General features: G+C 43.1%; 1 protein-coding gene across 2 annotated transcripts in view; it reads right to left on the bottom strand.

The window, feature by feature from the left end:
* ACAD10 (acyl-CoA dehydrogenase family member 10) overlaps positions 1 to 27,955 on the bottom strand; it is a 97,205-nt gene that overhangs the window by 28,549 nt on the left and 40,701 nt on the right. For both annotated transcript variants that reach the window (XM_069755060.1, XM_069755054.1), the window contains exons 13-15: positions 16,473 to 16,873; positions 13,391 to 13,531; positions 11,773 to 11,910 (exon numbers count right to left, since the gene is read on the bottom strand). In XM_069755060.1, the coding sequence (XP_069611161.1) occupies positions 11,773 to 11,910; positions 13,391 to 13,531; positions 16,473 to 16,873 (680 nt within the window). The remainder of the gene's footprint in view (positions 1 to 11,772; positions 11,911 to 13,390; positions 13,532 to 16,472; positions 16,874 to 27,955) is intronic.

Genomic DNA, 27,955 nt, shown 5'->3' with positions numbered 1-27,955 from the left:
CCTTTAAGATCGAGGACATACTGGTCATGTGCCTTTAAAACCAGGGCATACTGGTCATGTGCCTTTACGACCAGGGCATACTGGTCATATGCCCTTAAGACCAGGGGATATTGGTCACGTGCCTTTAAGACCAGGGCATACTGGTCATGATCCTATAAAATGAGGGCATACTGGTCATGAGCCTTTAAGACCGGGGCATACTGGTCATGTTCTTTTACGACCAGGGCATACTGGTCATGTGCCCTTAAGACCAGGGAATATTGGTCACATGCATTTAAGACCAGGGCATACTGGTCATGTGCCTTTAAAACCAGGGCATACTGATCATGTGCCTTTAAGACCAGGGCATACTGGTCATGTGCCTTTAAAACCAGGGCATAATGGTCATGTTCCTTTAAGACCAGGGCATACTGGTCATGTGCCCTTAAAACCAGGGCATACTGGTCATGTGCCTTTAAGACCAGGGCCTACTGGTCATGTGCCTTTAAGACCAGGGCCTACTGGTCACGTGCCTTTAAGACCAGGACATACTGGTCATGAGCCTTTAAGACCAGGTAATACTGGACATGTGCCCTTAAGACCAAGGAATACTGGTCATGCGCCTTTAAGACCAGGGAATACTGGTCATGTGCCTTTACGACCAGGGCATACTGGTCATATGCCCTTAAGACCAGGGGATATTGGTCACGTGCCTTTAAGACCAGGGCATACTGGTCATGTGCCTTTAAGACCAGGGCATACTGGTCATGTGCCTTTAAGACCAGGGCCTACTGGTCATGTGCCTTTAAAACCAGGGCCTACTGGTCACGTGCCTTTAAGACCAGGACATACTGGTCATGAGCCTTTAAGACCAGGTAATACTGGACATGTGCCCTTAAGACCAAGGAATACTGGTCATGCGCCTTTAAGACCAGGGCATACTGGTCATGTGCCTTTACGACCAGGGCATACTGGTCATATGCCCTTAAGACCAGGGGATATTGGTCACGTGCCTTTAAGACCAGGGCATACTGGTCATGATCCTATAAAACCAGGGCATACTGGTCATGAGCCTTTAAGACCGGGGCATACTGGTCATGTTCTTTTACGACCAGGGCATACTGGTCATATGCCCTTAAGACCAGGGGATATTGGTCACGTGCCTTTAAGACCAGGGCATACTGGTCATGTGCCTTTAAGACCAGGGCCTACTGGTCATGTGCCTTTAAGACCAGGGCCTACTGGTCACGTGCCTTTAAGACCAGGACATACTGGTCATGAGCCTTTAAGACCAGGTAATACTGGACATGTGCCCTTAAGACCAAGGAATACTGGTCATGCGCCTTTAAGACCAGGGCATACTGGTCATGTGCCTTTACGACCAGGGCATACTGGTCATATGCCCTTAAGACCAGGGGATATTGGTCACGTGCCTTTAAGACCAGGGCATACTGGTCATGATCCTATAAAACCAGGGCATACTGGTCATGAGCCTTTAAGACCGGGGCATACTGGTCATGTTCTTTTACGACCAGGGCATACTGGTCATGTGCCCTTAAGACCAGGGAATATTGGTCACATGCCTTTAAGACCAGGGCATACTGGTCATGTGCCTTTAAAACCAGGGCATACTGATTATGTGCCTTTAAGACCAGGGCATACTGGCCATGTGCCCTTAAGACCAGGGAATATTGGTCACATGCCTTTAAGACCAGGGCCTACTGGTCACGTGCCTTTAAGACCAGGACATACTGGTCATGAGCCTTTAAGACCAGGTAATACTGGACATGTGCCCTTAAGACCAAGGAATACTGGTCATGCGCCTTTAAGACCAGGGAATACTGGTCACGTGCCTTTAAGATCAGTAATACTGGTCATGCGCCTTTAAGACCAGGAATACTGGTCATGTGCCTTTAAGACCGGGCATTTTTCAAAGATTATGCCAGAGGTGAAGCCCCTTGAGGGGAACCATGTACTCTGGAAAGAGCCGGGATCGGCGGCGGCGGCGGAGGGCTCCTGAGCTCATTTGAACTAAGTACTCTGTGGAAGGTGACCGGCTCCTGGCTGGTCATGACTTAAAGAGCAGAGAATGCTGGTAATGTGCCCCTTTTTAAAAACTAGGGAACCTTTAAGACCAGGGGATGCTGGTCATGTGTTAAAGCCAGGGAAAGCTGGACATGTACCTATAAGGGGCATGTGTCTTTAAGGCCAGGGAATGCGGTCATGTACCCTTAAGACCTGTGCCTTTAAGACCAGAGGCTGCTGGACCACCAGAGATTGCAGGAGTTAAGTATTAAAAAAGAGAGAACGCTAGTCCCTTTATGCTGCCGGGGTGCGTGCGGGGAAGGGGTGCGGAGGGAGGATTCTCCTTACCGAGATTCTGAGCCCCCCGTCTGGAATAGCGCTGTGTTCAGCACTGAGTACCGCCGGTGCGATGCAGCAGCCACTTCCGGATGAGCTCGTGTCCGGAAATGGCAGGAGAATGAAGATGGCCGCCGAGAATAGAGCTCTCGTCCTGAATGAGAGGCGCCTGAATAGGGGGCGGAGCCTGAAGAGTTCCGGGTTGCGGCCTACACAAATCCGAAGCCGGGGGCTAAATTTTTGAAGCCAGCCGGCGCCGAACGAGGGAATAAACCGCCAGATGCGCAGAGCCCTCCAACCGCTCGAGTCCCAGCACTTACCCCAGTATGCAGCTTTGTTCAGCAGGTCAGAGGTAGAGAAAAGATCCTGTGCTGTTGCTGCTGTTTGGACGGTGCAGGGATAAGAAAAGTCCTCAATCCATCGTTCCTTTAGCAGGGAGGTGGAGAGGAACCGTCCGCCTCCGAGTACCATCCGCTCTTAATAGTGGTGGTGCAGTGGGGGCTGCTCGGACGCCACGCTGAAAAGTGCCTCTGTACAGCCGAGGGTAAAACCTGGTGGACAGGGCTGCATGTCCGGCAATAGGCCTGGCTGCAGAAGAGGATACTGAAGGAGAAACTCCAGTGCTCGTCTGATAAGGGAGGGGGGAGATCAGTGCCCTTGAAGGGGCCCGTCGCCCCTAAAATCAGCTCAGGCAGTGGCTTCCCACGTCGCAGGAGAGGATACGGAGAGGTGAAACTCCCGTGCTCGCCTGTTGTTGGTTCGGGGGAGATCGGAACATGAAAGAATCCGTCGCTCCCTTCGTCCGTTGTAAAAGGTTAAAGTAAAAAGAGTTCTTTGGGTCTGAATAGCAGACCCGTCCGTGTGCCTCCTACGGACACTAAGCAAGAACTGGTTAGCTGGGAGCCAGCAGGAGGGTGTATACTGCAGGGGAGGAGCTAACTTTATTTGTATTACTTAGTGTCAGCCTCCTGGTGGCAGCAGCATACACCCATGGTCTGTGTCCCCCAATGAGGCGAAGGAGAAATTGGATTTTTATTTTTTTTATCTATAATATATTGCCATATATCTATATGTTGAATGCACCAATCAACACTGATCTTGGCTTTCAAAGGGTTAAATAGTGGGTACCGTAAAGTTTTTTGGCTGTACACTTCATCCATTGCTTGAATCTACAGTGGGTACAGAAAGTATTCGGACCCCTTTAAATTTTTCACTCTGTTTCATTGCAGCCATTTGGTAAATTAAAAAAAGTTAATTATTTTCTCATTATCGTACACTCTGCACCCCATCTTGACTGAAAAAAAAAAATCTGAAACGTAGAAATATTTGCATATTTATTACAAAAGAAAAACGGAAATATCACATGGTCATAAATATTCAGACCCTTTGATCACTCATATTTAAGTCACATGCTGAAGCCATCTTAGATCAGACATTGTCAAAAATGTGATTTTTATTTTTTTTATCTATAATATATTGCCATATATCTATATGTTGAATGCACCAATCAACACTGATCTTGACTTTCAAAGGGTTAGCATATGACCCTGTGTGGTCTGAAAAGGTGTAAGCAAGATGTTTTTATGAAATAAAAGGACAAAGGGTTTTGTTTTTTAAATCATGGCCTAATTTTCCTCTACTTAATACGTCATTTTGCTGGTGACTGGACTTCCTCCTTTTTATGTAAATGAGAACCATGAGGTCAAAGGAACAGGCCAATGAGCTCAGAGACAGAATTGTGGCAAGGCGCAGATCTGGCCAAGGTTACAAAAGAATTTCTGCAGTACTCAAGGTTCCTAAGAGCACAGTGGCCTCCATAATCCCTAAATGGAAGAAGTTTGGGACCACCGGAAGTCTTCCTACATCTGGCCGTCCAGCCAAACTGAGCAATCGTGGGAGAAGACCCTTGGTGAGAGAGGTAAAGAAGAACCCCAACATCACTGTGGCTGAGCTCCAGAGATGCAGTAGGGAGATGGAAGAAAGTTCCATAAAGTCAACTATCACTGCAGCCCTCCATTAGTCAGGCCTTTATGGCAGAGTGGCCGAACGGAAGCCTCTCCTCAGTGCAAGACATATGAAAGCCTGCATAGAGTTTGCTTTTTAGCACATGAAGGACTCCCAGACTATGAGAAATAAGGTTCTCTGGTCTGACGAGATGAAGATAGACTATTTAGTGATAATTCTAAGCGGTATGTGTGGAGAAAACCAGGCACTGCTCATCACCTGCCCAACACAATCCCAACAGTGAAACATGGTGGTGGCAGCATCATGCTATGGGGGTGTTTTTCAGCTGCAGGGACAGGACTACTGGTTGCCATTGAAGGGAACATGAATGCGGCCAAGTACAGAGATATCCTGGATGAAAACTTCTTCCAGAGTACTCTAGACCTCAGACTTGGCCGAAGGTTCACCTTCCAACAAGACAATGACTCTAAGCACACAGCTAAAATAACAAAGGAGTGGCTTCAGAACAACTCTGTGACCATTCTTGACTGGCCCAGCCAGAGCCCTGACCTAAACCCAGTTGAGCATCTCTGGAGAGACCTGAAAATGGCTGTCCACCAACGTTCACCATCCAACCTGACAGAACTGGAGAGGATCTGTAAGGAAGAATGGCAGAGGATTCTCAAATCCAGGTGTGAAAAGCTTGTTGCATCATTCCCAAGACGACTCATGGCTATACTAGCTCAAAAGGGTGCTTCTACTCAATACTGAGTAAAGGGTCTGAATACTTATGACCATGTGATATTTCAGTTTTTCTTTTTTAATAAATTTACAAAAAAATTCTACATTTGTTTTTTTTCAGTCAAGATGGGGTGCAGAGTCTACATTGATGAGGAAAAAAATGAACTTTTTTGAATTTACCAAATGGCTGCAATGAAACAAAGAATGCATAGTTTAAAGGGGTCTGAAAACTTTCAGTACCCACTGTATATATGTATATACATACTTGCAATGACTGCAAACAGCAGGAAGAGTATGCACCTTCATAGAATTCAACAATGAAAAAGTCCAGCCCAGCGTCATTAATACTCTTTACAGTCTGGAGCATGGAAGACGTTTTTGTTTGAATACTGTCAAATAGTTGTACAGAGAAAAGGATCCAGCTTTGTGGGCTAAAGAATTTTTTTATGGGTCTTTGAAAATGGTTCCACAATTGAGGGTTAAAATATAATTTCAAAAGCACAGCAACGACGCTAGTGCAAATTCCATGAATGGATGATCTGGCGATATATGCATTTCACATGTAAACCACCCTTAATCAAGAACAATCATGATTAAGGGTGGTTTACACCTGAAAAGCGTAGATAGCCAGACCATGTAGACATGGAATTTGCACTAACTTTGTAGCTGTGCTATTCCAATTATATTTTAGACCTCACTTATGGAACTATTTTATTCACCAATAAAGAAAGTTTTAGTCCGTGAAGCTGGATCCTTCTCTCTGTGCAACCTTCAGGGAACACAACAATTCTGGTCTCTGACTATGTCATTAGGATCAATATTGTAATGTCGGTGATGTTGAAGTGATGCAATGCCATAATCCACTATGAAGCTTTCTAGGGGACACACCACATCTCTGGCATTAGCCACTCCTGATACTGTGTACAGCCGCCATAACTGTACAATTAATTAGGATGTTGTCAAAAATTGTAATATTACTATCTAACAATTATTATGTCAAGCAGTTCCCAAACAAAAAGGTGGACCCATATAACATTGCCAGATATATAGCTCAATGATCTCACCGTAGAGCTGTGTGTGATTAGAAAATGCTGGGGGTAGAGTGGAAATGATCGTGATTACAAACACTTTTCAGCTTTTATCTCACTGGAGTCAGTGTGGGCGGAGGGAAGTACATCAGAGTTGACAGCACTGTGAAAGGAGAGAGCCAAGTACAGAGGTGTTTGTAATGAGATACATCTCTGCTGTGCTGCTTCTGCCCCCACACTGATTGCTGGGAGTGGAAAGATGAAATGTACTTATAATCACAATCATCTTTGCTCTACTCCTTGTAGATTGTGAGCCCTCGCGGGCAGGGTCCTCTCTCCTCCTGTACCAGTTGTGACTTGTATTGTTCAAGATTATTGTACTTGTTTTATTATGTATACCCCTCCTCACATGTAAAGCGCCATGGAATAAATGGCGCTATAATAATAAATAATAATAATAATACTCCTGGCACTTTGGAAGTGTGGGTTTTACAAGTGTTTTGGCCATTAAATAAAAGAACACAAAGCCTGGTTATTTACAAATAAGTTATTTTAAAAGACAAAAAAATAAATTAGTGTGAACCAAAATTCAATAAAGATGCTTAAAGCCTAATAGTAGTGATAATAAAAACATATAGCTTCATGCTATACATAATTTACAAAGACAAATAGTTGTAAACAAAACAAATAAAATGGGGTCTCTACACTGGTGATGAGTTTATTTAAAAGTAGTTTTAGATAGATACAGTATTGATGCTGCAAAACAGTAAAGGGAGAAGTACATGCAAATGCTAATGGCATAGACCATTTACACAGGACATCCCATATGTATTGATGCACTAAACCACAATTGCAGGGAGGAATGGGTCAAAATTGCTCTTCAATGCTGGGCAAATCATATAAAAGTTTGTTGAAGATCACCGTTATTATAGGGGAATTTACAGATTATTATATTCAAGGGATCACTTACAAAATTATTATGGTGGAAAAGTATTTGGTCACCTAAAAACATGCAAGATTTCTGGCTCTCACAGACCTGTAACGTCTTCTTTAAGAGTCTCCTCTGTCTTCCACTCATTACCTGTAGTAATGGCACCTGTTTGAACTTATCAGTATTAAAGACACCTGTCCACAACCTCAATCACACTTCAAACTCCCCTATGGTGAAGACCAAAGAGCTATCGAAGGACACCAGAAACAAAATTGTAGTATCCTAGGATAGTATTGTATCCTAGGCTGGGAAGACTGAATCTGCAATAGGCAAGCAGCTTGATGTGATTAAATCAACTGTGGGAGCAATATTAAGAAAATGGAAGACATACAAGACCACTGATAATCTCCCTCGATCTGGGGCTCCATGCAAGATCTCACCCCGTGGGGTCAAAATGATCACAAGAACAGTGAGCAAAAATCCCAGAACCACACCTAGTGAATGACCTACATAGAACTGGGACCGCCGTAACAAAGGCTACCATCAGTAACACACTAAGTAGCCAGGGACTCAGATCCTGCAGTGCCATACTTGTCCCCTGCTTATGCCAGTACATGTCCGGGCCCGTCTGAAGTTTTCTAGCGAGCATTTGGATTATTCAGAAGAGTATTGGGAGAATGTCTTATGGTCTACTGAAACCAAAGTAGAACTGTTTGGTGGAAACAAAATTCACGGCGTTTGGAGGAGACAGAATGCTGAGTTGCATCCAAAGAACACCATACCTACTGTGAAGCATTGAGTTGGCAACATCATGCTTTGGGGCTGTTTCACTGCAATGGGACCAGGACGACTGAAATAAAGAATCAATATGGCCTTGTATCGTGAGATTTTGAATGCAAACCACCTTCCATCAGCAAGGGCATTGAAGATGAAATGTGGATGGATCTTTCAGCATGATAATGATCCCAGTCACACCACCAGGGCAATGAAGGAGTGGCTTTGTAAGAAGCATATGAAGGTCCTGGGGTGGCCTAGTCAGTCACCAGATCTCAACCCCATAGAAAACCTTTGGAGGGAGTTGAAAGTCCATGTTTCCCAGCGACAGGCTCAAAACATCACTGCTATAGAGGAGATCTGCATGGAGGAATGTCCCAACATAACACCAACAGTGTGTGCCAAGTTGTGAAGACTTACAGAAAACGCTTGACCTCTGTCATTGCCAACAAAGGATATATAACAAAATATCGAGATTAACTTTTGTTAATGACCAAATACTTATTTTCCACCATAATTTGCTAAATAAATCTTGCCAAATCAGACAAGGTGATTTTTCTGGATTTGTTTTCTCATTTTGACTCTCATAGTTGTGGTCTACCAATGATGTCAATTACAGGCCTCTCTCATCTTTTTAAGTGGGAGAACTTGCACAATTGGTGGCTGACTAAACACTTTTTTTCTCCACTGTAATTCCAAAGGACTCATTTTTCTTCAAAATGTACATAGGAAGCTTGCGTAGAAAATCTGAACAGAAACAAAACCATGACCTTTACCGTGTACCTATACTTTCTCACAGAACTTTAAATAGCATTCTAAACCTTAGCTACATGCTGAAAAAATGTTTTCTGATGTGTAAAATCACAGCCTAATTTTTTTTTCTAGCATTTAAAACCTTCATTGCTCCTCCACTATATTACTGCGCTTTTAGTTCAAACAGCGACTTTGTCGGGAGGACAGCACTGTCCTGTCGTCTTGAAAGTAAAACCATACAACATTCCTTTGCCCTCATTACCCAGCATCCTTTTTCTGTGTCCTTATGAGTGCCTAATGTTCTGGCTTTTTCCATCACTGATTACTGTTAACAATGGCATGTGACTGTCTACATCTTTCATCAAATTGTCATTTTTATGTCATGTTCCCTACTGGTTCAGCTACTGTCTTGCTCCCTCTGTCCTACTTTCCCATGTTTTCTGTTTCTCCAATTCACTTCCACTGCACCTGCCTTCATTTGTTCCAAGACCCACTCTTCCATCTTAGTAGGTATATAGATATAACACTTGTATGTCCACAAAAACATTTTTGTGATACATGTGTCCTTTTTTATGTTCATTTACTCATGACTAACAGCCATACTTATATTTTTAAGGAAGCGTGACTATCAGTGAAGCTTCCTTCTTCCACATTGAACCGGTTACGGAAGAGGTTACCAAGCTCCTTGCTTCTTCTGCACCAGGGTCACAACTCCTTCAGCCCCTCTCCTCAGCTCTTATTGCCCACGATGAAAATATTTAACCTTACTCTTTCATCCGGTATAGTTCCATCTTCCTTCATACACTGTCATAACCCCTATGTAATAGTTACATTTGTGTAAAGTTTTTTATTCATTTAATGGAGAAAAATAAACAAAAAGACTTTTTTTTCTGCCATTTGCCAATCACCATAAATAATCAGGTTTTATGATAACAGGAAAACCAAATATGTTTATGTTCATGAACTGGTTTGTGATGTTTATTTGTAAAAAGTGTATTCAGAAATGTTATTCTAATTGTTTTTCAGTGTTTTTTAAATTATGTAAGGAAAAAAAAATATTTTGACTTATTTTAATTCTAATATGCAGCATATAGAGACCAACTATTATATAGGGATGTATGTCTATATACCAGTACAATATGCCTGTTAAGAAGAAGAGCACCATGTACACAGAAAAAGCAACTGTTTGTCATGCAGGAGGTTGTGGGTTTGAATCCCTTGACAGATCACATTTAAAAAAATTTTTTGGTGTAATTCCACTACTGAGCTTCTAAACTGCCACCCCTCCAGCTGTCAATCGCACAGAGTTGTACACAGTGTTACAGAAGACAGTGCTAAACCTTAGCACAGGAAAGGAGAACTGGATTAGAACTGCATATAATAGATGCAAGCAGCAAGATGAGCAGGCATTTGAAAGGAAAACAACAAGAGGATTTTGGATACTCACAGTAAAATCTCTTTCTCGGAGCCTTTATTGGGTAACACATGAGACCATGAATGTATGTTACTGCCACTATGAGGGTAACACTACACAAAAAAAAAAAACTTAGCGCCTCCTCAGCAGGGTACACCCACCAACTGGTACAAAACTTGTCAGTTAGCGGGAAAGGAGTCGTAGAAGAAACATCAAATAATAACTAGAACAAGCCCAACAAAGCACAACAAGGGTGGGTATTGTGTCCTCCAATGAAGGCTCCGAGAAAGAGAATTAATGAAGAGTTCCCAAAATCCTCTTTTCTTTATGGCTTCATTGGGGCACACAGGAGACCATGGGACATCCTAAATCAGTCACAAGGGTGGGAAACAGAACGGAAGAGACACCCATATCAAGTCTAAAACTGGGCAACTGCCGCTAGTAGAACTTTCCTACCTAGGCTCGTATCAGCTGAGGCATAGGAATGCACCCTGTAGAAGGTATGCATGGAAGACCATGTAGCAGCCTTGCAGCTGCGACGCAGAGGCCTGGATGGGGAACAGCCCAAGAAGCCCCCACAACACGTTTGAATTAAGCCGTGACCCTCAGCAGTGGCCATCTAGCCTGTGCCCGATAAGCTTCCGGAACAGCAGAGTGGATCCAAAGGACAATAATGGCCTTGTAGGCCAGAAGACTTCTGTGGTGACCCTCAGGAATCACAAACAATGAGTCGGAGTGTCTAAAAGATGCTACTCCAGAAAGAGGCACAGAGCTCTGACTAGATCCAACTTGAAGGATTCTTTCCGAGGGTGGGTTGAATATGAACAGAAGGATGGAAGTATGATGTATATGTATTGGTATAAATATACATAAAGTTAATGGGCAATAAAAGATGTCAATGTCTCATTTCTCCAAAATGTACGATAGTCAAGAAACTGCTCCAAAACAAGGGGAATATATACAACACATGAAGCGCTTCTACTCATCTGGTTCCTTCCATCTCGAAGCGCTGAAGGCATCCATCAGATCACCTAGAAGACCTCCGGTGGGGATGTCATCCCTAGCTATACCCAAGCTGGGGATATATATTCATTAATGAGAATAGGGCATCGCCATCTAGACACATATGTATAAAATATGCCCTAGTGACCTCTGGGGGATGTTCTTTTTGTTTTTACCGCTCCTTTGTTTATATCTGGGCATTTGAATATCATTGGATTATGCTGTTTACCGGATACATATATATCCGTGGGGCCAATTTGAATATTGTATGACCCCCCCCCCCCTTGTTTTGGAGCGGTTTCTTGACTATCGTACATTTTGGATAAATGAGACATTGACATCTTTTATTGCCCATTAACTTTACGTATATTTATACCAATACCCTATTACGGGTTTATGTTGGAAAACAATTTCTGTTTTTTTTGCTGAGTTTTGTTTTTCTGATTTTTTCTTGTTTATTTCCCTATTTTTGCTGTGTTTTTCTATTTTTTTTTTTTGGGGGGGGCGGGGGTAATAAATATATTGGGATACAGTTCTCTTGGGACCATAGGGACTATATATAGGGCTATCAGGGTGAGCCGTCGTGGAGCGGGGGCGCCTACCGCTGAAACTTAGGGTGCCAAACTCCACTGTCAGGTAGGGACCAGTATTAGGGCTCCTGACAGGGTCAGATAGCTTCCATCTTTGTATTCCCTGTGGTGATAAAATATTTTTGGTCAGTATGTCTTCTAAATTTGGAATAAACAGTTTTTAACTTTATTAATTAAAAGTTATATTTTAGGGATCCTTGAGTTTTTGGTTTTGTTCAGAAACTATCAAGCACAATGTTTAAGTGGTTCCCTTACCTGTGGTTCAGTCATTGCAAAACATGATCTGATCTCCCCTTCTAATAATGGCTTTAACCATCGCTCCTTCTGTTCTTCTGTTCCATAACGAACTAGCACCTCCATATTTCCAGTGTCTGGAGCCGAACAATTAAATACCTAAATATTATAACAGTAACAAGGTCACAAAAATAGTAAAACTACAGACTGCAAATTAATAAAATCTCAGTAAGTTTGAAATGTTTGTCTATAAAGCAGGGGTGGGCAATTTTCCCGAGGGGCCACATGAGAGACAGTGTTGTGGAGGGCCGAACCAATAGGCTAAAATAAATTCTGCTCAATAGGAATATTAAAATTAACTTAAATTATTTTATATTAATTTTAATTGTATGATTTAAAATTGAGCATGCTGACTCCCCACTACATAAAGCATGCGACCCACGCAGCTTCCAATATACAGCATGTGCCCTCTGATATTCAGCATGTGCCACACGTATCCTCCTAGATACAGCATGCGCCCAAGTAGCCCCTATATACAGCATGTGCCTCAAGTAGCTCCTATATACAGCATGTGCCCAATGTAGTCCCCTATAATAGCATGTGCCCAATGTAGTCCCCTATATATAGCATGTGCCCAACGCAGCCCCTGTATATACAGCATGAGTCCCCACATAACTCCTTATATACAGCATGTGCCCCACATAGCCCCTTGTATACAGCATGTGCCCCGCATAGCCCCTTATACACAGCATGTGCCCCACATAGCCTCTTATATACAGCATGTGCCCCACATAGCCCCTTATACACAGCATGTGCCCCACATAGCCTCTTATATACAGCATGTGCCCCACATAGCCTCTTATATACAGCATGTGCCCCACATAGCCCCTTATATACAGCATGTGCCCCCACATAGCCCCTTATATACAGCATGTGCCCCCACATAGCCTCTTATATACAGCATGTGCCCCACATAACTCCCCTATGTATAGTATGAGCCCTACATAGCTTCTTCTACATAGCATAGGCCTCACATAGCTTCTTATATACAGCATGAGCCACCTATATACTATACAAGCCCCCCCACAGCTCCCTATATACATATTAATATCCCATATACATGATAAAAAACAAAATACCACCATATATGTTCTTCCAGCACTCTGTCTCTGTGCTCTCTGCAGTGCAGAGCTGATACAATGAAACGATGCCATCGCAACTGCTGGCTCACACGCTGATTGGTGGAAGATGTAGAAAGTGGCACCATCCTCCACCAATGAATTCACTGCTGTCTGCATCCAGTAGATACAGAGAGCGGTAACGGCAGGAGGGGAGTGCAGCCCGTGGGCCACTGTTTCAGCCCTACGGCTGTCTTGGTTCACGGGCAAGACTGGAACAGCCAGAGTGCCGAATGGGGGCTCACTTTGCATAGAGGCTCTATTTGTGGTGTTCACAACTAATAATACTACTAGTTTTCTAAACAAGAATATTATATGAATATTAGTGAGGCTTTATTAATATAAGGCAATGACAACTGATATCACCAGTTCCATCAATTTGACAAAATACCAAAACTTGGCTCTGTAATTGACGGGAAAGTTAATTTAGCTTTACGTGGTTCTATACGCTGCATACAAACCTCTGGTGCATAAAGAGATGTCCCCATTAGCTCACAAAGATGAGCATATTCCATGTTTGTCAGCCTGGCACCATACTTGCCCTCTGGGTCACTCTCTAACGGAAGGAATAGATTCCATAACCCTTGGGTCTTGGCTTTTTCCTGAAAATTAAAAACGCATGACTAGTAACGTCATTCAATTAAACTTGCAAAATCGTTACCTTTTTATATGTAACCGGACTTTGACGAAAGAAACCAGAAGAAAAAAAATGTGTGCCTTAAATAGGAGTCTAAAGAAGGAAAAAAGGAGGGATAATTGAAACTAATAAACAAATGCCTTAAGATGTCGTATAGAGTGTGATCCTCTAAACTAGACCACTGGTTTATTCACTTTACCTACCACTAATAACATAGAGGTGAAGTCTTAGGCCCAGAATCATGAAGGCTGGCGATTTGTATGCCAGGCTTAAGGAATCGAACGCTGGAGTAAGATGCCAGAAATGTACTCCAGCCTGGGACTGGATTTCATTTCTTTTGGAGTGTACACCACTTTTGTGCATTTTCTTCGGATCTGGGAAAAGGTCATTGTATAGGGACAAGGAGAAGGTGAGGTGCGACATCGCCTATTGTGAATGATGTGATATCTACTGTATATAAAAAGGTGTAACTCACATTGTAATCCTGACTGTAATGGTAATCAAAAAGAAAAGAGATATAGTTTGTCGCGCTAATCCTTATAGTGATCAGTGATGTACATGAAATGGATATCTAATCAACTTATGTTTCCACTAATAAATATGCAAAATTACCAAACAGAGTGCAAAATAAAACATGCTGCGTACTTCATCCACTACGTTATCCATATATCCAGGAAAATATCAATTGCAATGTTGACATTGTTGAATTGTTGAAGACGCACACTGGTTATTGTGCTGTGTATGAGAGATTGTGAATTATTCTATTTTACATGTTGAAATCATACATTGCATCTCTAATAGGACATTGCAATTGAGATTTTCCTGAAAATATGGTTTAACGTAGTGGATAAAGTACGCAGCATGTTTATGTTGCACTCGGGTAATTTTGCATATTTATTTGTGAAAACATAAGTTCATTAGATATCCCTTTCATGTACATCACTGATCACTATAAGGATTATTGCGACAAACTATATATTTTTTTCTTATTGGTTGACTGAATCCTTGGATTTCACACACAGAATCCTAAGTTTGCCTGCCGCTTTGTATCCTTTGTTTGTGCTTTTACTTTTTTGCTGAGGGCGCTAGTGTCCTTTTTTTCATTGTAATGGTAAGCAGATGATTGCTGAACAGTGATCTGTGCAAGTGGATCCAACAAGGTATTTTTCATGTAATCCCCAATGGTCATTTATACAGAACTAGATGGTGGCCCGATTCTAACGCATCGGGTATTCTAGAATCTGTCTGTAGTTTATTTATGAAGTTTTCAGAATAATGCAATTTACACACAGGATTCGGCCGGCCACGACAAATTAGCGAAGCGTGGTTCAAATTGCCACGTAGTATATTGCCCAGCCACGTACTATATAGCACAGACACGTAGTATATTGCCTAGCCACGTAATATATTGCACAGCCACGTAGTATATTGCACAGCCACGTAGTATATAGCACAGCCACGTAGTATATAACACTGCCCATGCAGTATATAACACAGGCCACGTAGTATATAGCACAGCGATGTAGTATATTGCCCAGCCACGTAATATATACCACAGCCACGTAGTATACTGCACAGCCACGAAGTATATAGCAAACAGACGTAGTATATAACACTGCCCATGCAGTATATAACCCAGGCCACGTAGTATAGAGCACAGCAATGTAGTATAGAGCACAGCAATGTAGTATAGAGCACAGACACGTAGTATATAGCACAGACACGTAGTATATAGCCCAGGCACGTAATATATTGCCCAGCCACGTAATATATTGCACAGCCACGTAATATATTGCACAGCCACGTAATATATAGCACAAAGACGTAGTATATAACACTACCCATGCAGTATATAACCCAGGCCACGTAGTATAGAGCACAGAGCTGTAGTAGATTGGCCAGCCACGTAATATATACCACAGCCATGTAGTATATAGCACAGCCCACACAGTATATAGCACAGAGATGTAGTATATAACACAGCCCACGCAGTATCTAACAGAGCCCACGCAGTATATAGCAATGTGGGCACCATATCCCTGTTAAAAAAGAATTAAAATAAAAAATAGTTATATACTCAGCCTCAGTCGGCCCCCCCGGATCCAGGCGAGGCGTTTACCGATGCTCCTCGCGACGCTCTGGTCCCAAGAGTGCATTGCGGTCTCGCGATATGATGATATAGCGGTCTCGCGAGACCGCTACATCATCATCTCGCGAGACTGCAATGCATGGATCGGTCACCGGAGCGTCGCGAGTAGCGGGAAAGGCCTCGGCTGGGTCCGGGGGGGCAACGGAGGGGGAGTATATAATGATTTTTTATTTTTTTTTAAATTATTTTTAACATTAGATCTTTTTACTATTGATGTAGCATAGTCAGCTGCTGGTCCGAATAACTAAAGCAATTGTTACCATCCACCTCTCGTGTCTCCCCTTTTCCCCATAGTTTGTAAGCTTGCGAGCAGGGCCCTCACTCCTCCTGGTATCTGTTTTGAACTGTATTTCTGTTATGCTGTAATGTCTATTGTCTGTACAAGTCCCCTCTATAATTTGTAAAGCGCTGCGGAATATGTTGGCGCTATATAAATAAAAATTATTATTATTATTATTAGTAAAAAGTTGGTCACACAGGGTTAATAGCATCGTTAACAGAGTGCGTTACACCGTGGCATAACGCGGTCCGTTAACCCTTTGTGAGCACTGACTGGAGGGGAGTATGGAGCGGCCATTTTGCCGCCGTACTGTGCCCGTCGCGGATTGGTCGTCGCCATTTTGCCGCGACCAGCCAGCGACTTGGGATTTCCGTGACAGACAGACAGAAGGACAGACAGAAAGACGGAAGTGACCCTTAGACAATTATATAGTAGATGACTTATTTTTTGCCCATTCAAGTTTTGGGGGGATTTTACCTTAAGGTCTTCAATCAGTTGGTGTGGTTTCCATTTTTCCTCAGAAAACTGATAATTTCTTAAGTGTTGCTCAGCGGGGTAAATATGAAGCTCCATAAATTCCTTTAGTTTACTGTACAGATTTTTGGCTTTTGTAGAAAGTCCTTCAGGACTGATGATCAGAACCCCTCTCTGATGTGAATGCAAATAGGCTCTAGGAATAAAGGCTCTGTTCTCAAAAGGTCTACTGTTGGGTTCCCGACACCAAGTACTGTATGATCTTTTTTGGGGATTTGTGGGCATGCCTCCAGATTCAGATCTGAACACCCGAAAACCTTCTTTCGTTGCAAAATCCCATGCTAAGTCTGCCAGGAAGTCTGCTATTTTACCACAGACTCCGGCATTTGCAGAGCTAGCTTGACCTACAAGAGCAGAAGATAATATACCAGTTTTAAATAATTTACAATGACAAAGTTTCCTAAAATTTTTCCAATGTGAATATAAAAAAATAATATTGAATTTAGAAATAAATATTTTTTCTAGATTTCATGTATTCTTTAATACATTTATGACAAAAGAAAGTCCAAGACCAGGCAGCTAATATTTCAGGTTCGTGGGTGTAATTGAGAAAGAACAATGCAAACCCTATGACGACTTTCTATAACTAATTCTGCCACTTAAAGGGAATCTGTCACTGGGTTTTTGCCACTTAATCTGAGAGCAACATAATGTAGAGACTGAGACACTCATTCCAGAGATGTGTCACTTACTGAGCTGCTTACTGTAGTTTTCGTCAGTTTAGCTTTATTGAAATTTTGAAAATTAAAGGGGTAAAAGGAAAATTATAAAGTGAGCATGGGAAAGGTAGGGAAGGGAGTACTAAAGTAAACAAGGTAGGTTAAGAAAAGGATGAAAAAAAGGGGGTTAAGGGCAGAAAGGGAAAGGTATGGAGAATAACAATAGGAAAAGACAAGAGTACAATGATAATACACGGCTTATATAGTTGAGGCAAATCAGAAAAAAGTATTTAGTCAGCCACCAATTGTGCAAGTGCTCCCACTTAAAAAGATGAGAGAGGCCTGTAATTGACATCATAGATAGACCACAAAATGAGAAAACTAATCCAAAAAATCACCTTGTCTAAGGCTAGGTTCACATTTGCAGTTGAGTCCGCAGCGTTTCGTACGCAACTGCAAACGCATGACAAAACGTATGCAAACGCATGATAACGCTGCATTTTTTTATCCGCATCAACTTACGCATGACGGATAAAAAAAATGCAACGTTTGCATGCATTCACGTTGTTAATGCGCATGCGTTTGTTACTTTGTTATGAAAACATTTTCAAGGAGAATTTCATTGACATTGGGCGTGGCTCATGGGATTTCTGTATATAGACCCTTGTGCAAACGCAAGTGAACGCATGTCCTTGAGTTTCCATAGACTGTAATACGTTGTTTTGATGCACTCCTTCCACAAGCATCCGCATGCATATGGCGGCGGAAATTTGACTCCCAAAAAATTCTAACATGGTGAGTCAGCCGCACCCAGCTGCACACCATGAAAATACGCATGCATAAGCAAACGCGGACGAACGCATGCAACTGCGTCTACAATGTTAAAGATAGGAAATTAAGACGCATGCGGATGTATGCATCAGAAACGTTGCAGACAACCGCAAATGTGAAACCAGCTTGATTTGGCAAGATTTATTTTGCAAATCATGGTGAAAAATAAGTATTTGGTCATTAACAGAAGTTCATCTCAATATTTTGTTATATATCCTTTGTTGGCAATGACAAACGTTTTCTGTAAGTCTTCACAAGGTTGGCATACACTGTTGGTGGTATGTTGGCCCATTCCTCCATGCAGATCTCCTGTAGAGCAGTGAAGTTTTCGGCCTGTCGCTAGGAAACACGAACTTTCAACTCTCTCCAAAGGTTTTCTTTGGGGTTGAGATCTGGAGACTGGCTAGGCCACTCCAGGACCTTCATATGCTTCTTACGAATCCACTCCTTCGTTGCCCTGGTGGTGTGAATGGGATCATTATCATGATGAAAGACCTATCCACGTTTCACCTTCAATGCCGATGCTGATTGACGGAGGTTTTCACTCAAAATCTCACAATACATGGCCCCATTCATTCTTTCATGCACACGGATCAGTCGTCCTGGTCCCTTTGCAGAGAAACAGCCCCAAAGCATGATGTTGCCACCCTCACTCTTATGGTGTTCATTGGACGCAACTCATCATTCTGTCTCCTTCAAACACGATGAGTTTTGTTTCCACCAAACAGTTCTACTTTGGTTTCATCAGACCATATGACAATCTCCCAACACTCTTCTGGATAATCCAAATGCTCTCTAGCGAACTTCAGATGGGCCCAATACATGTACTGTCTTAAACAGGGGGACACGTCTGGCACTGCAGGGTCTGAGTTCCTGGTGGCTTAGTGTGGTACTGATGGTAGCCTTTGTTACGGTGGTCCCATCTCTATGCAGGTCATTCACTAGGTCCCCCCATGTGGTCCTGGGATTTTTACTCACCGTTCTTGTGATCATTTTGACCCCACAGGGTGAAATCTTGCATGAAGCCTCAGTGTTATGACCTGGTGGTTAGGAGCACCCGGAATGACCTGATAGTTAAAACTCACACAGGACAAGCTCTGGGATGTGGGAGCTCTGCTGACCGCAATCCCTAATCCTATCACACACACTAGAAATAGCCGTGGAGCGCTCCTGATGCTCCCTAGGCACCTCGTCACAGCCTAAGAGCTAACTAGCCCTAGAGATAGAAAATAAAGCCTACCTTGCCTCAGAGAAATTCCCCAAAGGAAAAGGCAGACCCCCACATATATTGACTGTGAGTAAAGATGAAAGTCCCAAACGCAGAAATGAAACAGGTTTCAGCAAAGAGAGGCCAGACTTACTAAATAGACAGAGGATAGGAAAGGTAGCTTTGCGATCAGCACAAAAAACTACAAAAGACCACGCAGAGTGTGCAAAAAGACCTCCGCACCGACTAACGGTGCGGAGATGCCACTCTGCATCCCAGAGCTTCCAGCTAGCAAGACAAAATCATGATATCCAGCTGGACAAGAAAACAATGAACGAATTAGATACTATCAGGAACTTAGTTTCTGCTGGAGTAGACAGGTCACCAGAAAGATCCAAGAGCGAACTGAACCAATCCAGAAACATAGACAGCTGGCATGGAGTAACGATCTAAGTGGAGTAAAATAGAGCAGCCAACCAAAGGATAAACCACGTCACCTGTGTAAGGAACCTCAGAAGCAGAAGCTCCACTCACAGCCACCAGAGGGAGCCCACGGACAGAACTCACCGAAGTACCATTCACGACCACAGGAGGGAGCTCGACAACAGAATTCACAACAGGACCCCCCCCTTGAGGAGGGGTCACCGAACCCTCACCAGAGCCCCCAGGCCGATCAGGATGAGCCAAATGAAAGGCACGAACTAGATCGGCAGCATGAACATCAGAGGCAAAAACCCAGGAATTATCTTCCTGACCATAACCCTTCCACTTGACCAGGTACTGGAGTTTCCGTCTTGAAACACGAGAATCCAAAATCTTCTCCACAATATACTCCAACTCCCCCTCGACCAACACCGGGGCAGGAGGATCAACGGAGGGAACCATAGGTGCCACGTATCTCCGCAACAACGACCTATGGAACACATTATGGATGGCAAAAGAAGCTGGAAGGTCCAAACGAAATGACACCGGATTAAGAACTTCAGAAATCTTATATGGCCCAATGAAACGAGGCTTAAACTTAGGAGAGGAAACCTTCATAGGAACATGACGAGATGACAACCAAACCAAATCCCCAACACGAAGTCGGGGACCAACACAGCGCCGGCGGTTAGCGAAACGTTGAGCCTTCTCCTGGGACAATGTCAAACTGTCCACCACATGAGTCCAAATCTGCTGCAACCTGTCCACCACAGTATCCACACCAGGACAGTCCGAAGGCTCAACCTGCCCTGAAGAGAAACGAGGATGGAAACCAGAATTGCAGAAAAAAGGAGAAACCAAAGTAGCCGAGCTGGCCCGATTATTAAGGGCGAACTCAGCCAAAGGCAAGAAGGACACCCAATCATCCTGATCAGCAGAAACAAAGCATCTCAGATATGTTTCCAAAGTCTGATTAGTTCGTTCGGTTTGGCCATTAGTCTGAGGATGGAAAGCCGAAGAAAAAGACAAATCAATGCCCATCTTAGCACAAAAGGACCGCCAAAACCTTGAAACAAACTGGGAACCTCTGTCCGAGACGATGTTCTCCAGAATGCCATGCAAACGAACCACATGCTGGAAAAACAATGGCACCAAATCAGAGGAGGAAGGCAATTTAGACAAGGGTACCAAATGGACCATCTTAGAGAAGCGATCACAAACCACCCAAATGACCGACATCCTTTGAGAAACAGGGAGATCAGAAATAAAATCCATGGAAATATGCGTCCAGGGCCTCTTCGGGACCGGCAAGGGCAAAAGCAACCCACTGGCACGAGAACAACAGGGCTTAGCCCGAGCACAAGTCCCACAGGACTGCACAAAAGAACGCACATCCCGTGACAAAGAAGGCCACCAAAAGGATCTAGCCACCAAATCTCTGGTACCAAAGATTCCAGGATGACCAGCCAACACCGAACAATGAACCTCAGAGATAACTCTACTAGTCCATCTATCAGGGACAAACAGTTTCTCCGTTGGACAACGGTCAGGTCTATCAGCCTGAAACTTCTGCAGCACGCGCCGCAAATCAGGGGAGATGGCAGACAAAATTACCCCCTCTTTAAGAATACCCACCGGCTCCGGAACACCCGGAGAGTCAGGCACAAAACTCCTTGACAGGGCATCAGCCTTCACATTCTTAGATCCCGGAAGGTATGAAACCACAAAATCAAAACGGGAGAAAAAGAGCGACCATCGGGCCTGTCTAGGATTCAACCGTTTGGCAGACTCGAGATAAGTCAAATTCTTGTGATCCGTCAAGACCACCACGCGATGTTTAGCTCCTTCAAGCCAATGTCGCCACTCCTCGAATGCCCACTTCATGGCCAACAACTCTCGATTGCCAACATCATAATTGCGCTCAGCAGGCGAGAATTTTCTAGAAAAGAAGGCACATGGTTTCATCACCAAGCCATCAGAACTTCTTTGCGACAAAACAGCCCCTGCTCCAATCTCAGAAGCATCAACCTCGACCTGAAATGGGAGCGAAACATCTGGCTGGCACAGCACAGGGGCAGAAGAAAAACGACGCTTCAACTCTTGAAAAGCCTCTACAGCCGCAGAGGACCAATTGACCACATCAGCACCTTTCTTGGTCAAATCAGTCAACGGTTTAGCAATACTAGAAAAATTAGCGATGAAGCGACGGTAAAAATTAGCAAAGCCCAGGAACTTCTGTAGGCTCTTCACAGATGTCGGCTGAGTCCAATCATAAATGGCCTGAACTTTAACAGGGTCCATCTCGATAGTAGAAGGGGAAAAAAATGAAACCCAAAAATGAAACCTTCTGAACTCCAAAGAGACACTTAGACCCCTTCACAAACAAGGAATTCGCACGAAGGACCTGGAACACCATTCTGACCTGCTTCACATGAGACTCCCAATCATCCGAAAAGACCAAAATGTCATCCAAATATACAATCATGAATCTATCCAGGTACTCTCGGAAGATGTCATGCATAAAGGACTGAAACACAGATGGAGCATTAGAAAGCCCGAATGGCATAACCAGGTACTAAAAATGGCCCTCGGGCGTATTAAATGCTGTTTTCCATTCATCGCCCTGTTTAATTCGCACAAGATTATACACCCCTCGAAGATCTATCTTGGTGAACCAACTAGCCCCCTTAATCCGAGCAAACAAATCAGACATCAGCGGCAAAGGATACTGAAATTTGACTGTGATCTTATTAAGAAGGCGGTAATCAATACAAGGTCTTAAAGAGCCATCCTTCTTGGCCACAAAAAAGAGCCCTGCTCCCAATGGTGACGACGACGGGTGAATATGACCCTTCTCCAAGGATTCCTTTATATAACTCCGCATAGCAGCGTGCTCTGGCACAGATAAATTAAACAGTCGGCCCTTAGGAAACTTACTACCGGGAATCAAATTAATAGCACAATCGCAATCCCTATGAGGTAGGGCACCGGATTTGGGCTCCTCAAATACATCCCGGTAATCTGATAAAAACTCAGGGACTTCAGAAGGAGTGGAAGGCGAAATTGACAACAATGGAACATCACCATGTACCCCTTGACAACCCCAGCTGGACACAGACATAGATTTCCAATCCAATACTGGATTATGGACCTGTAGCCATGGCAAACCCAAAATGACCACATCATGCAGATTATGCAACACCAAAAAGCGAATATCCTCCTGATGTGCAGGAGCCATGCACATGGTCAATTGCGTCCAGTATTGAGGTTTATTCTTGGCCAAAGGCGTAGCATCAATTCCTCTCAATGGAATAGGATACTGCAAGGGCTCCAAGGAAAAACCACAGCGCCTGGCAAACTCCAAGTCCATCAAATTCAGGGCAGTGCCTGAATCCACAAATGCCATAACAGAATAGGACGACAGAGAGCAAATCAGAGTAACGGACAAAAGAAATTTAGACTGTACCGTACCAATGGTGGCAGACCTAGCGAACCGCTTAGTGTGCTTAGGACAATCGGAGATAGCATGAGTGGATTCACCACAGTAAAAACACAGTCCATTCCGACGTCTGTGTTCTTGCCGTTCAGCTCTGGTCAAAGTCCTATCACACTGCATAGGCTCAGGCCTATTCTCAGAGAACACCGCCAAATGGTGCACAGCTTTGCGCTCACGCAAGCGCCGATCGATCTGAATGGCCAAGGACATAGACTCATTCAGACCAGCAGGCGTGGGAAATCCCACCATGACATCCTTAAGGGCTTCAGAAAGACCCTTTCTGAAAATTGCCGCCAGGGCACATTCATTCCACTGAGTAAGCACAGACCACTTTCTAAACTTCTGACAGTACACCTCCGCTTCATCCTGACCCTGACACAAAGCCAGCAAGATTTTCTCTGCCTGATCCACGGAATTTGGTTCATCATAAAGCAATCCAAGCGCCAGAAAAGAACGCATCAACATCACGCAATGCAGGATCTCCTGGCGCAAGGGAAAATGCCCAGTCTTGAGGGTCACCACGCAACAAAGAAATAATGATTTTTACTTGTTGAGCGGGGTCACCAGAGGAGCGGGGTTTCAAAGCTAGAAACAGTTTACAATTATTTTTGAAATTCAGAAACTTAGATCTATTCCCAGAAAATAAATCAGGAGTAGGAATTCTAGGCTCTAACATCGGATTCTGAACCACAAAATCTTGAATGTTTTGTACCCTTGCAGTGAGATGACCCACACAAGAGGACAGACCTTGAATGTCCATATCTACACCTGTGTCCTGAACCACCCAAAGATTTAGGGGAAAAGAAAGACAAAACACAGTGCAAAGAAAAAAAAATGGTCTCAGAACTTCTCTTATCCCTCTATTGAGATGCATTAATACTTTGGGCCAGCTGTACTGTTATGACCTGGTGGTTAGGAGCACCCGGAATGACCTGATAGTTAAAACTCACACAGGACAAGCTCTGGGATGTGGGAGCTCTGCTGACCGCAATCCCTAATCCTATCACACACACTAGAAATAGCCGTGGAGCGCTCCTGACGCTCCCTAGGCGCCTCGTCACAGCCTAAGAGCTAACTAGCCCTAGAGATAGAAAATAAAGCCTACCTTGCCTCAGAGAAATTCCCCAAAGGAAAAAGCAGACCCCCACATATATTGACTGTGAGTAAAGATGAAAGTCACAAACGCAGAAATGAAACAGGTTTCAGCAAAGGGAGGCCAGACTTACTAAATAGACAGAGGATAGGAAAGGTAGCTTTGCGATCAGCACAAAAAAACTACAAAAGACCACGCAGAGTGTGCAAAAAGACCTCCGCACCGACTAACGGTGCGGAGATGCCACTCTGCATCCCAGAGCTTCCAGCTAGCAAGACAAAATCATGATATCCAGCTGGACAAGAAAACAATGAACGAATTAGATACTATCAGGAACTTAGCTTCTGCTGGAGTAGACAGGTCACCAGAAAGATCCAAGAGCGAACTGAACCAATGCAGAAACATAGACAGCTGGCATGGAGTAACGATCTAAGTGGAGTTAAATAGAGCAGCCAACCAAAGGATAAACCACGTCACCTGTGTAAGGAACCTCAGAAGCAGCAGCTCCACTCACAGCCACCAGAGGGAGCCCACGGACAGAACTCACCGAAGTACCATTCACGACCACAGGAGGGAGCTCGACAACAGAATTCACAACACCTCAGACCAAGGGAGATTATCAGTGGTCTTGTATGGCTTCCATTTTCTTATTATTGCTACCACAGTTGATTTCATCTCACCAAGCTGCTTGCCTATTGCAGATTCAGTCTTCCCAGCCTGGTGCAGGGCTACAATTTTGTTTCTGGTGTCCTTCGACAGCTCTTTGGTCTTCACCATAGTGGAATTTGGAGTGTGGCTGTTTGAGGTTGTGGACAGGTGTCTTTTATACTGATAAGTTCAAGCAGGTGCCATTACTACAGCTAATGAGTGGAGGACAGAAAAGCCTCTTAAAGAAGAAGTTACAGGTCTGTGAGAGCCAGAAATCTTGCATGTTTTTAGGTGACCAAATACTTATTTTCCACCTTAATTTGGTAAATAAATCTTGCCAAATCAGACAAGGTGATTTTCCGGATTAGTTTTATCATTTTGACCCTCATAGTTGTGGTCTACCTATGATGTCAATTACAGGCCTCTCTCATCTTTTTAAGTGGGAGAACTTGCACAATTGGTGGCTGAATAAATACTTTTTTTCCCCACTTTAAATAGCTTAGTATTCACATTATAGTATATCCCTAAAAAAGGGAAAGAAAAATGTTAATATAAAGTTGATTAGTACCCCTGTCAGGGTTGAGTTGAATAAGCTGACCTGGGGGGTGGGGAGAAAGAAAGTTTGTTTGTTAATAATTCCAATAGACTTGGTTTGGATCTTAGTCTGAAGTAGAGTAGAGGTTAGGCAATTTTGATATTTGCAATCCAGCTTGAAAGTCAATTGTTCTAGTCAGATTTGTAATACAGAGATGGTCCTTATGTTACAGTAATATTTCCATTGATGGATTTATTAGGTATACACTAAAAATAAAAACTACACACAAACCAAAACCCAAACCGAAATCAAATAGGGTAACTCTCTATGTGATATAATGGTATCGTATAAATACAAAACGTACTTATTAACAAGGGATGGGACCCCCCTTTTCTTGTGTATCAGAGGCTGATATTAACCTAGATAATTGCCTACCTTAACATGGAGGTTGACACCCTAAATTGTTAGTGACAGTGGCGCCCCGCTCCTCGATTACTGTCCCTCGGTAACCCTAGGCCACCTCAATTATATGGATGAGAATTCAGGGACGAGGCAATTGATAAAAAAGTGCTTAATAACACCCAAAATACCTATAGAGGAGTAATCCTCTAAAAAAAAAAAAGACAAAAGTTATATTGTGCAGATAAATAAGTACCTTCTATCTACGGGTGAAATTCCCCCAAAAAGGAAAAATTTGGCCTATGCTTTTCCTAGTTAATCTTAATTTTTTTTTTGCCTGCCTTGCCGTGGAGGATGGCATCCTAAATGGTTAGCGATTATATCGCCCCAGCTCCTCCACGACTCTCCCAAGGTAGCCCTAAGTCAGCCTGATAAACATAATGGGGAAGTCAAACATAGGTCATACTGGTAGGCATACATAAGGCTATTGATAGAAAGGTACTTATCTTTGTGATGTCATTACTGTTGCCCAAATAATGCCTCAATACATTTTCCCATATCCATGGTGGAAGAATGGGATCTAGTATGAGAGAGATTAAGATTAATCGGGCAGATGAAGTAATCCTGTTTCTGGTAGAATTTTATAATTTTTAACTGTTGTAAAATTTTCAGTCCTTGTTCCGAAGAGGATATTCAAGATGATTCTGCAGCCTTGGTAGATTTGTAGTGTTGCTTCCCAAGTCCATTGGTATTTCATTCCAGCCTTCAGTAGTTCTCTTCTGATGCTTTGGAACTTCCTTCTGGTTTGAATGGTAGATTTAGATAGGTCTTTAAACAAAAGAATGCTATCATAAGGGGCAGGTACATTTTTTTAAGTCTCTTGTCATGGAGAACAGTTTATTTCTTATATAAAATTACTGGAAGGCAACAATAACGTCTCTTGGTATTTCTTCAGATAGATGTGAGGAGTTTAGGAATTCTTCTTGCTTTAACCACAATTATTACTTTGGCCAATTGTGGGAGAATACGAGCAGCCATTTTTGGGATATAGTTGTTCAGTTGGTAGGGCATCACTTTTTCGGATAGTCCCCTGATCTTTAAATTGTTCTGTTGTGAAAAATCTCCAAAACTAGTAATGTGATTTCGAAGTGTTCAGAGTTCTTTTTGAGAAGAGTTAAAAGATTCAGTCATATCTTTTTGATTAGAAGAAACGTCTGTCATCGTAGATTTGTTATTATCAATTCTAGTGTTGGTACTGATAATTTCTGAGAAAAATGTGATGAATAGTTCTTAAGAGTATTTGTCACTAGATCCTTCCGGACTGTATATCGACAATCTTATCTACATTTAGTTCTTCAGATTCTTAAGCTTCTTTTGAGTAATCTTGAAAATGGCGATTCTCATGTAGTTGAGTGCTCTCTTTGTGGCATCAAGACAGACGTCCGGGTGAAAGCTGCAGGCTGATTATAACTCATTGAAGGCTTGGTGCGTTTATGAGTGGTTTTGAAGTTTCTTTGGCGCTACAGTTATTTACATAATTGTCAGAGAAATCATTAGAAATTTGTGACAGAACTGGGGAAATATTGTCATTATCCTGTGTATTCAAGATCGCTGTGAAAAAATTAATGGACTCAGGGCTAGCAATAATAATAATAATAATAATAATAGAGTAATGTCCTAGAAGGAATTAATTCCTCTTTGTTGTACTCTTCATCATTAAATTTACCGTACTCTCTATCTGGATGGGACAAAGAGACCCTTTGTAAATAGTTATTAGAAGTCTCACCTCTCTCCTGTTCCTCTGTGTGGGAATCCTTACCATTGTCATAGGAGCCGCTGCTGTCCGCCCCTTCCCCGGCCAGATCTGGCTTGGGACAGGCTTCAGCCACAGTCTCTTGTATTTGACAAGGGCTCAGTCCCTCTTTCCCACATATCTACTTGGTGGACTCTTCAATTTTGGGGGAATCCTCACTTTGATCCTCTGATCCTGGACTTGTTTTTGGAGCGGGGATAGGCTTACTATTGGCGCACAGCTCACTTAAGGTAAACCTCTGCATCCGACCAGGAGCCATAACTCCCATTCTCTGCTTCAGCGCTTTAGACTTACCAAACCTCAGTCTCATCATCTTGTTTTT

Source organism: Ranitomeya imitator, chromosome 1 (assembly GCF_032444005.1).
Source record: "Ranitomeya imitator isolate aRanImi1 chromosome 1, aRanImi1.pri, whole genome shotgun sequence".
Lineage (NCBI taxonomy): Eukaryota > Metazoa > Chordata > Amphibia > Anura > Dendrobatidae > Ranitomeya > Ranitomeya imitator.
Note: the sequence above shows the minus strand (reverse complement) of the source record. Positions and strands in the feature narration are given on the sequence as shown.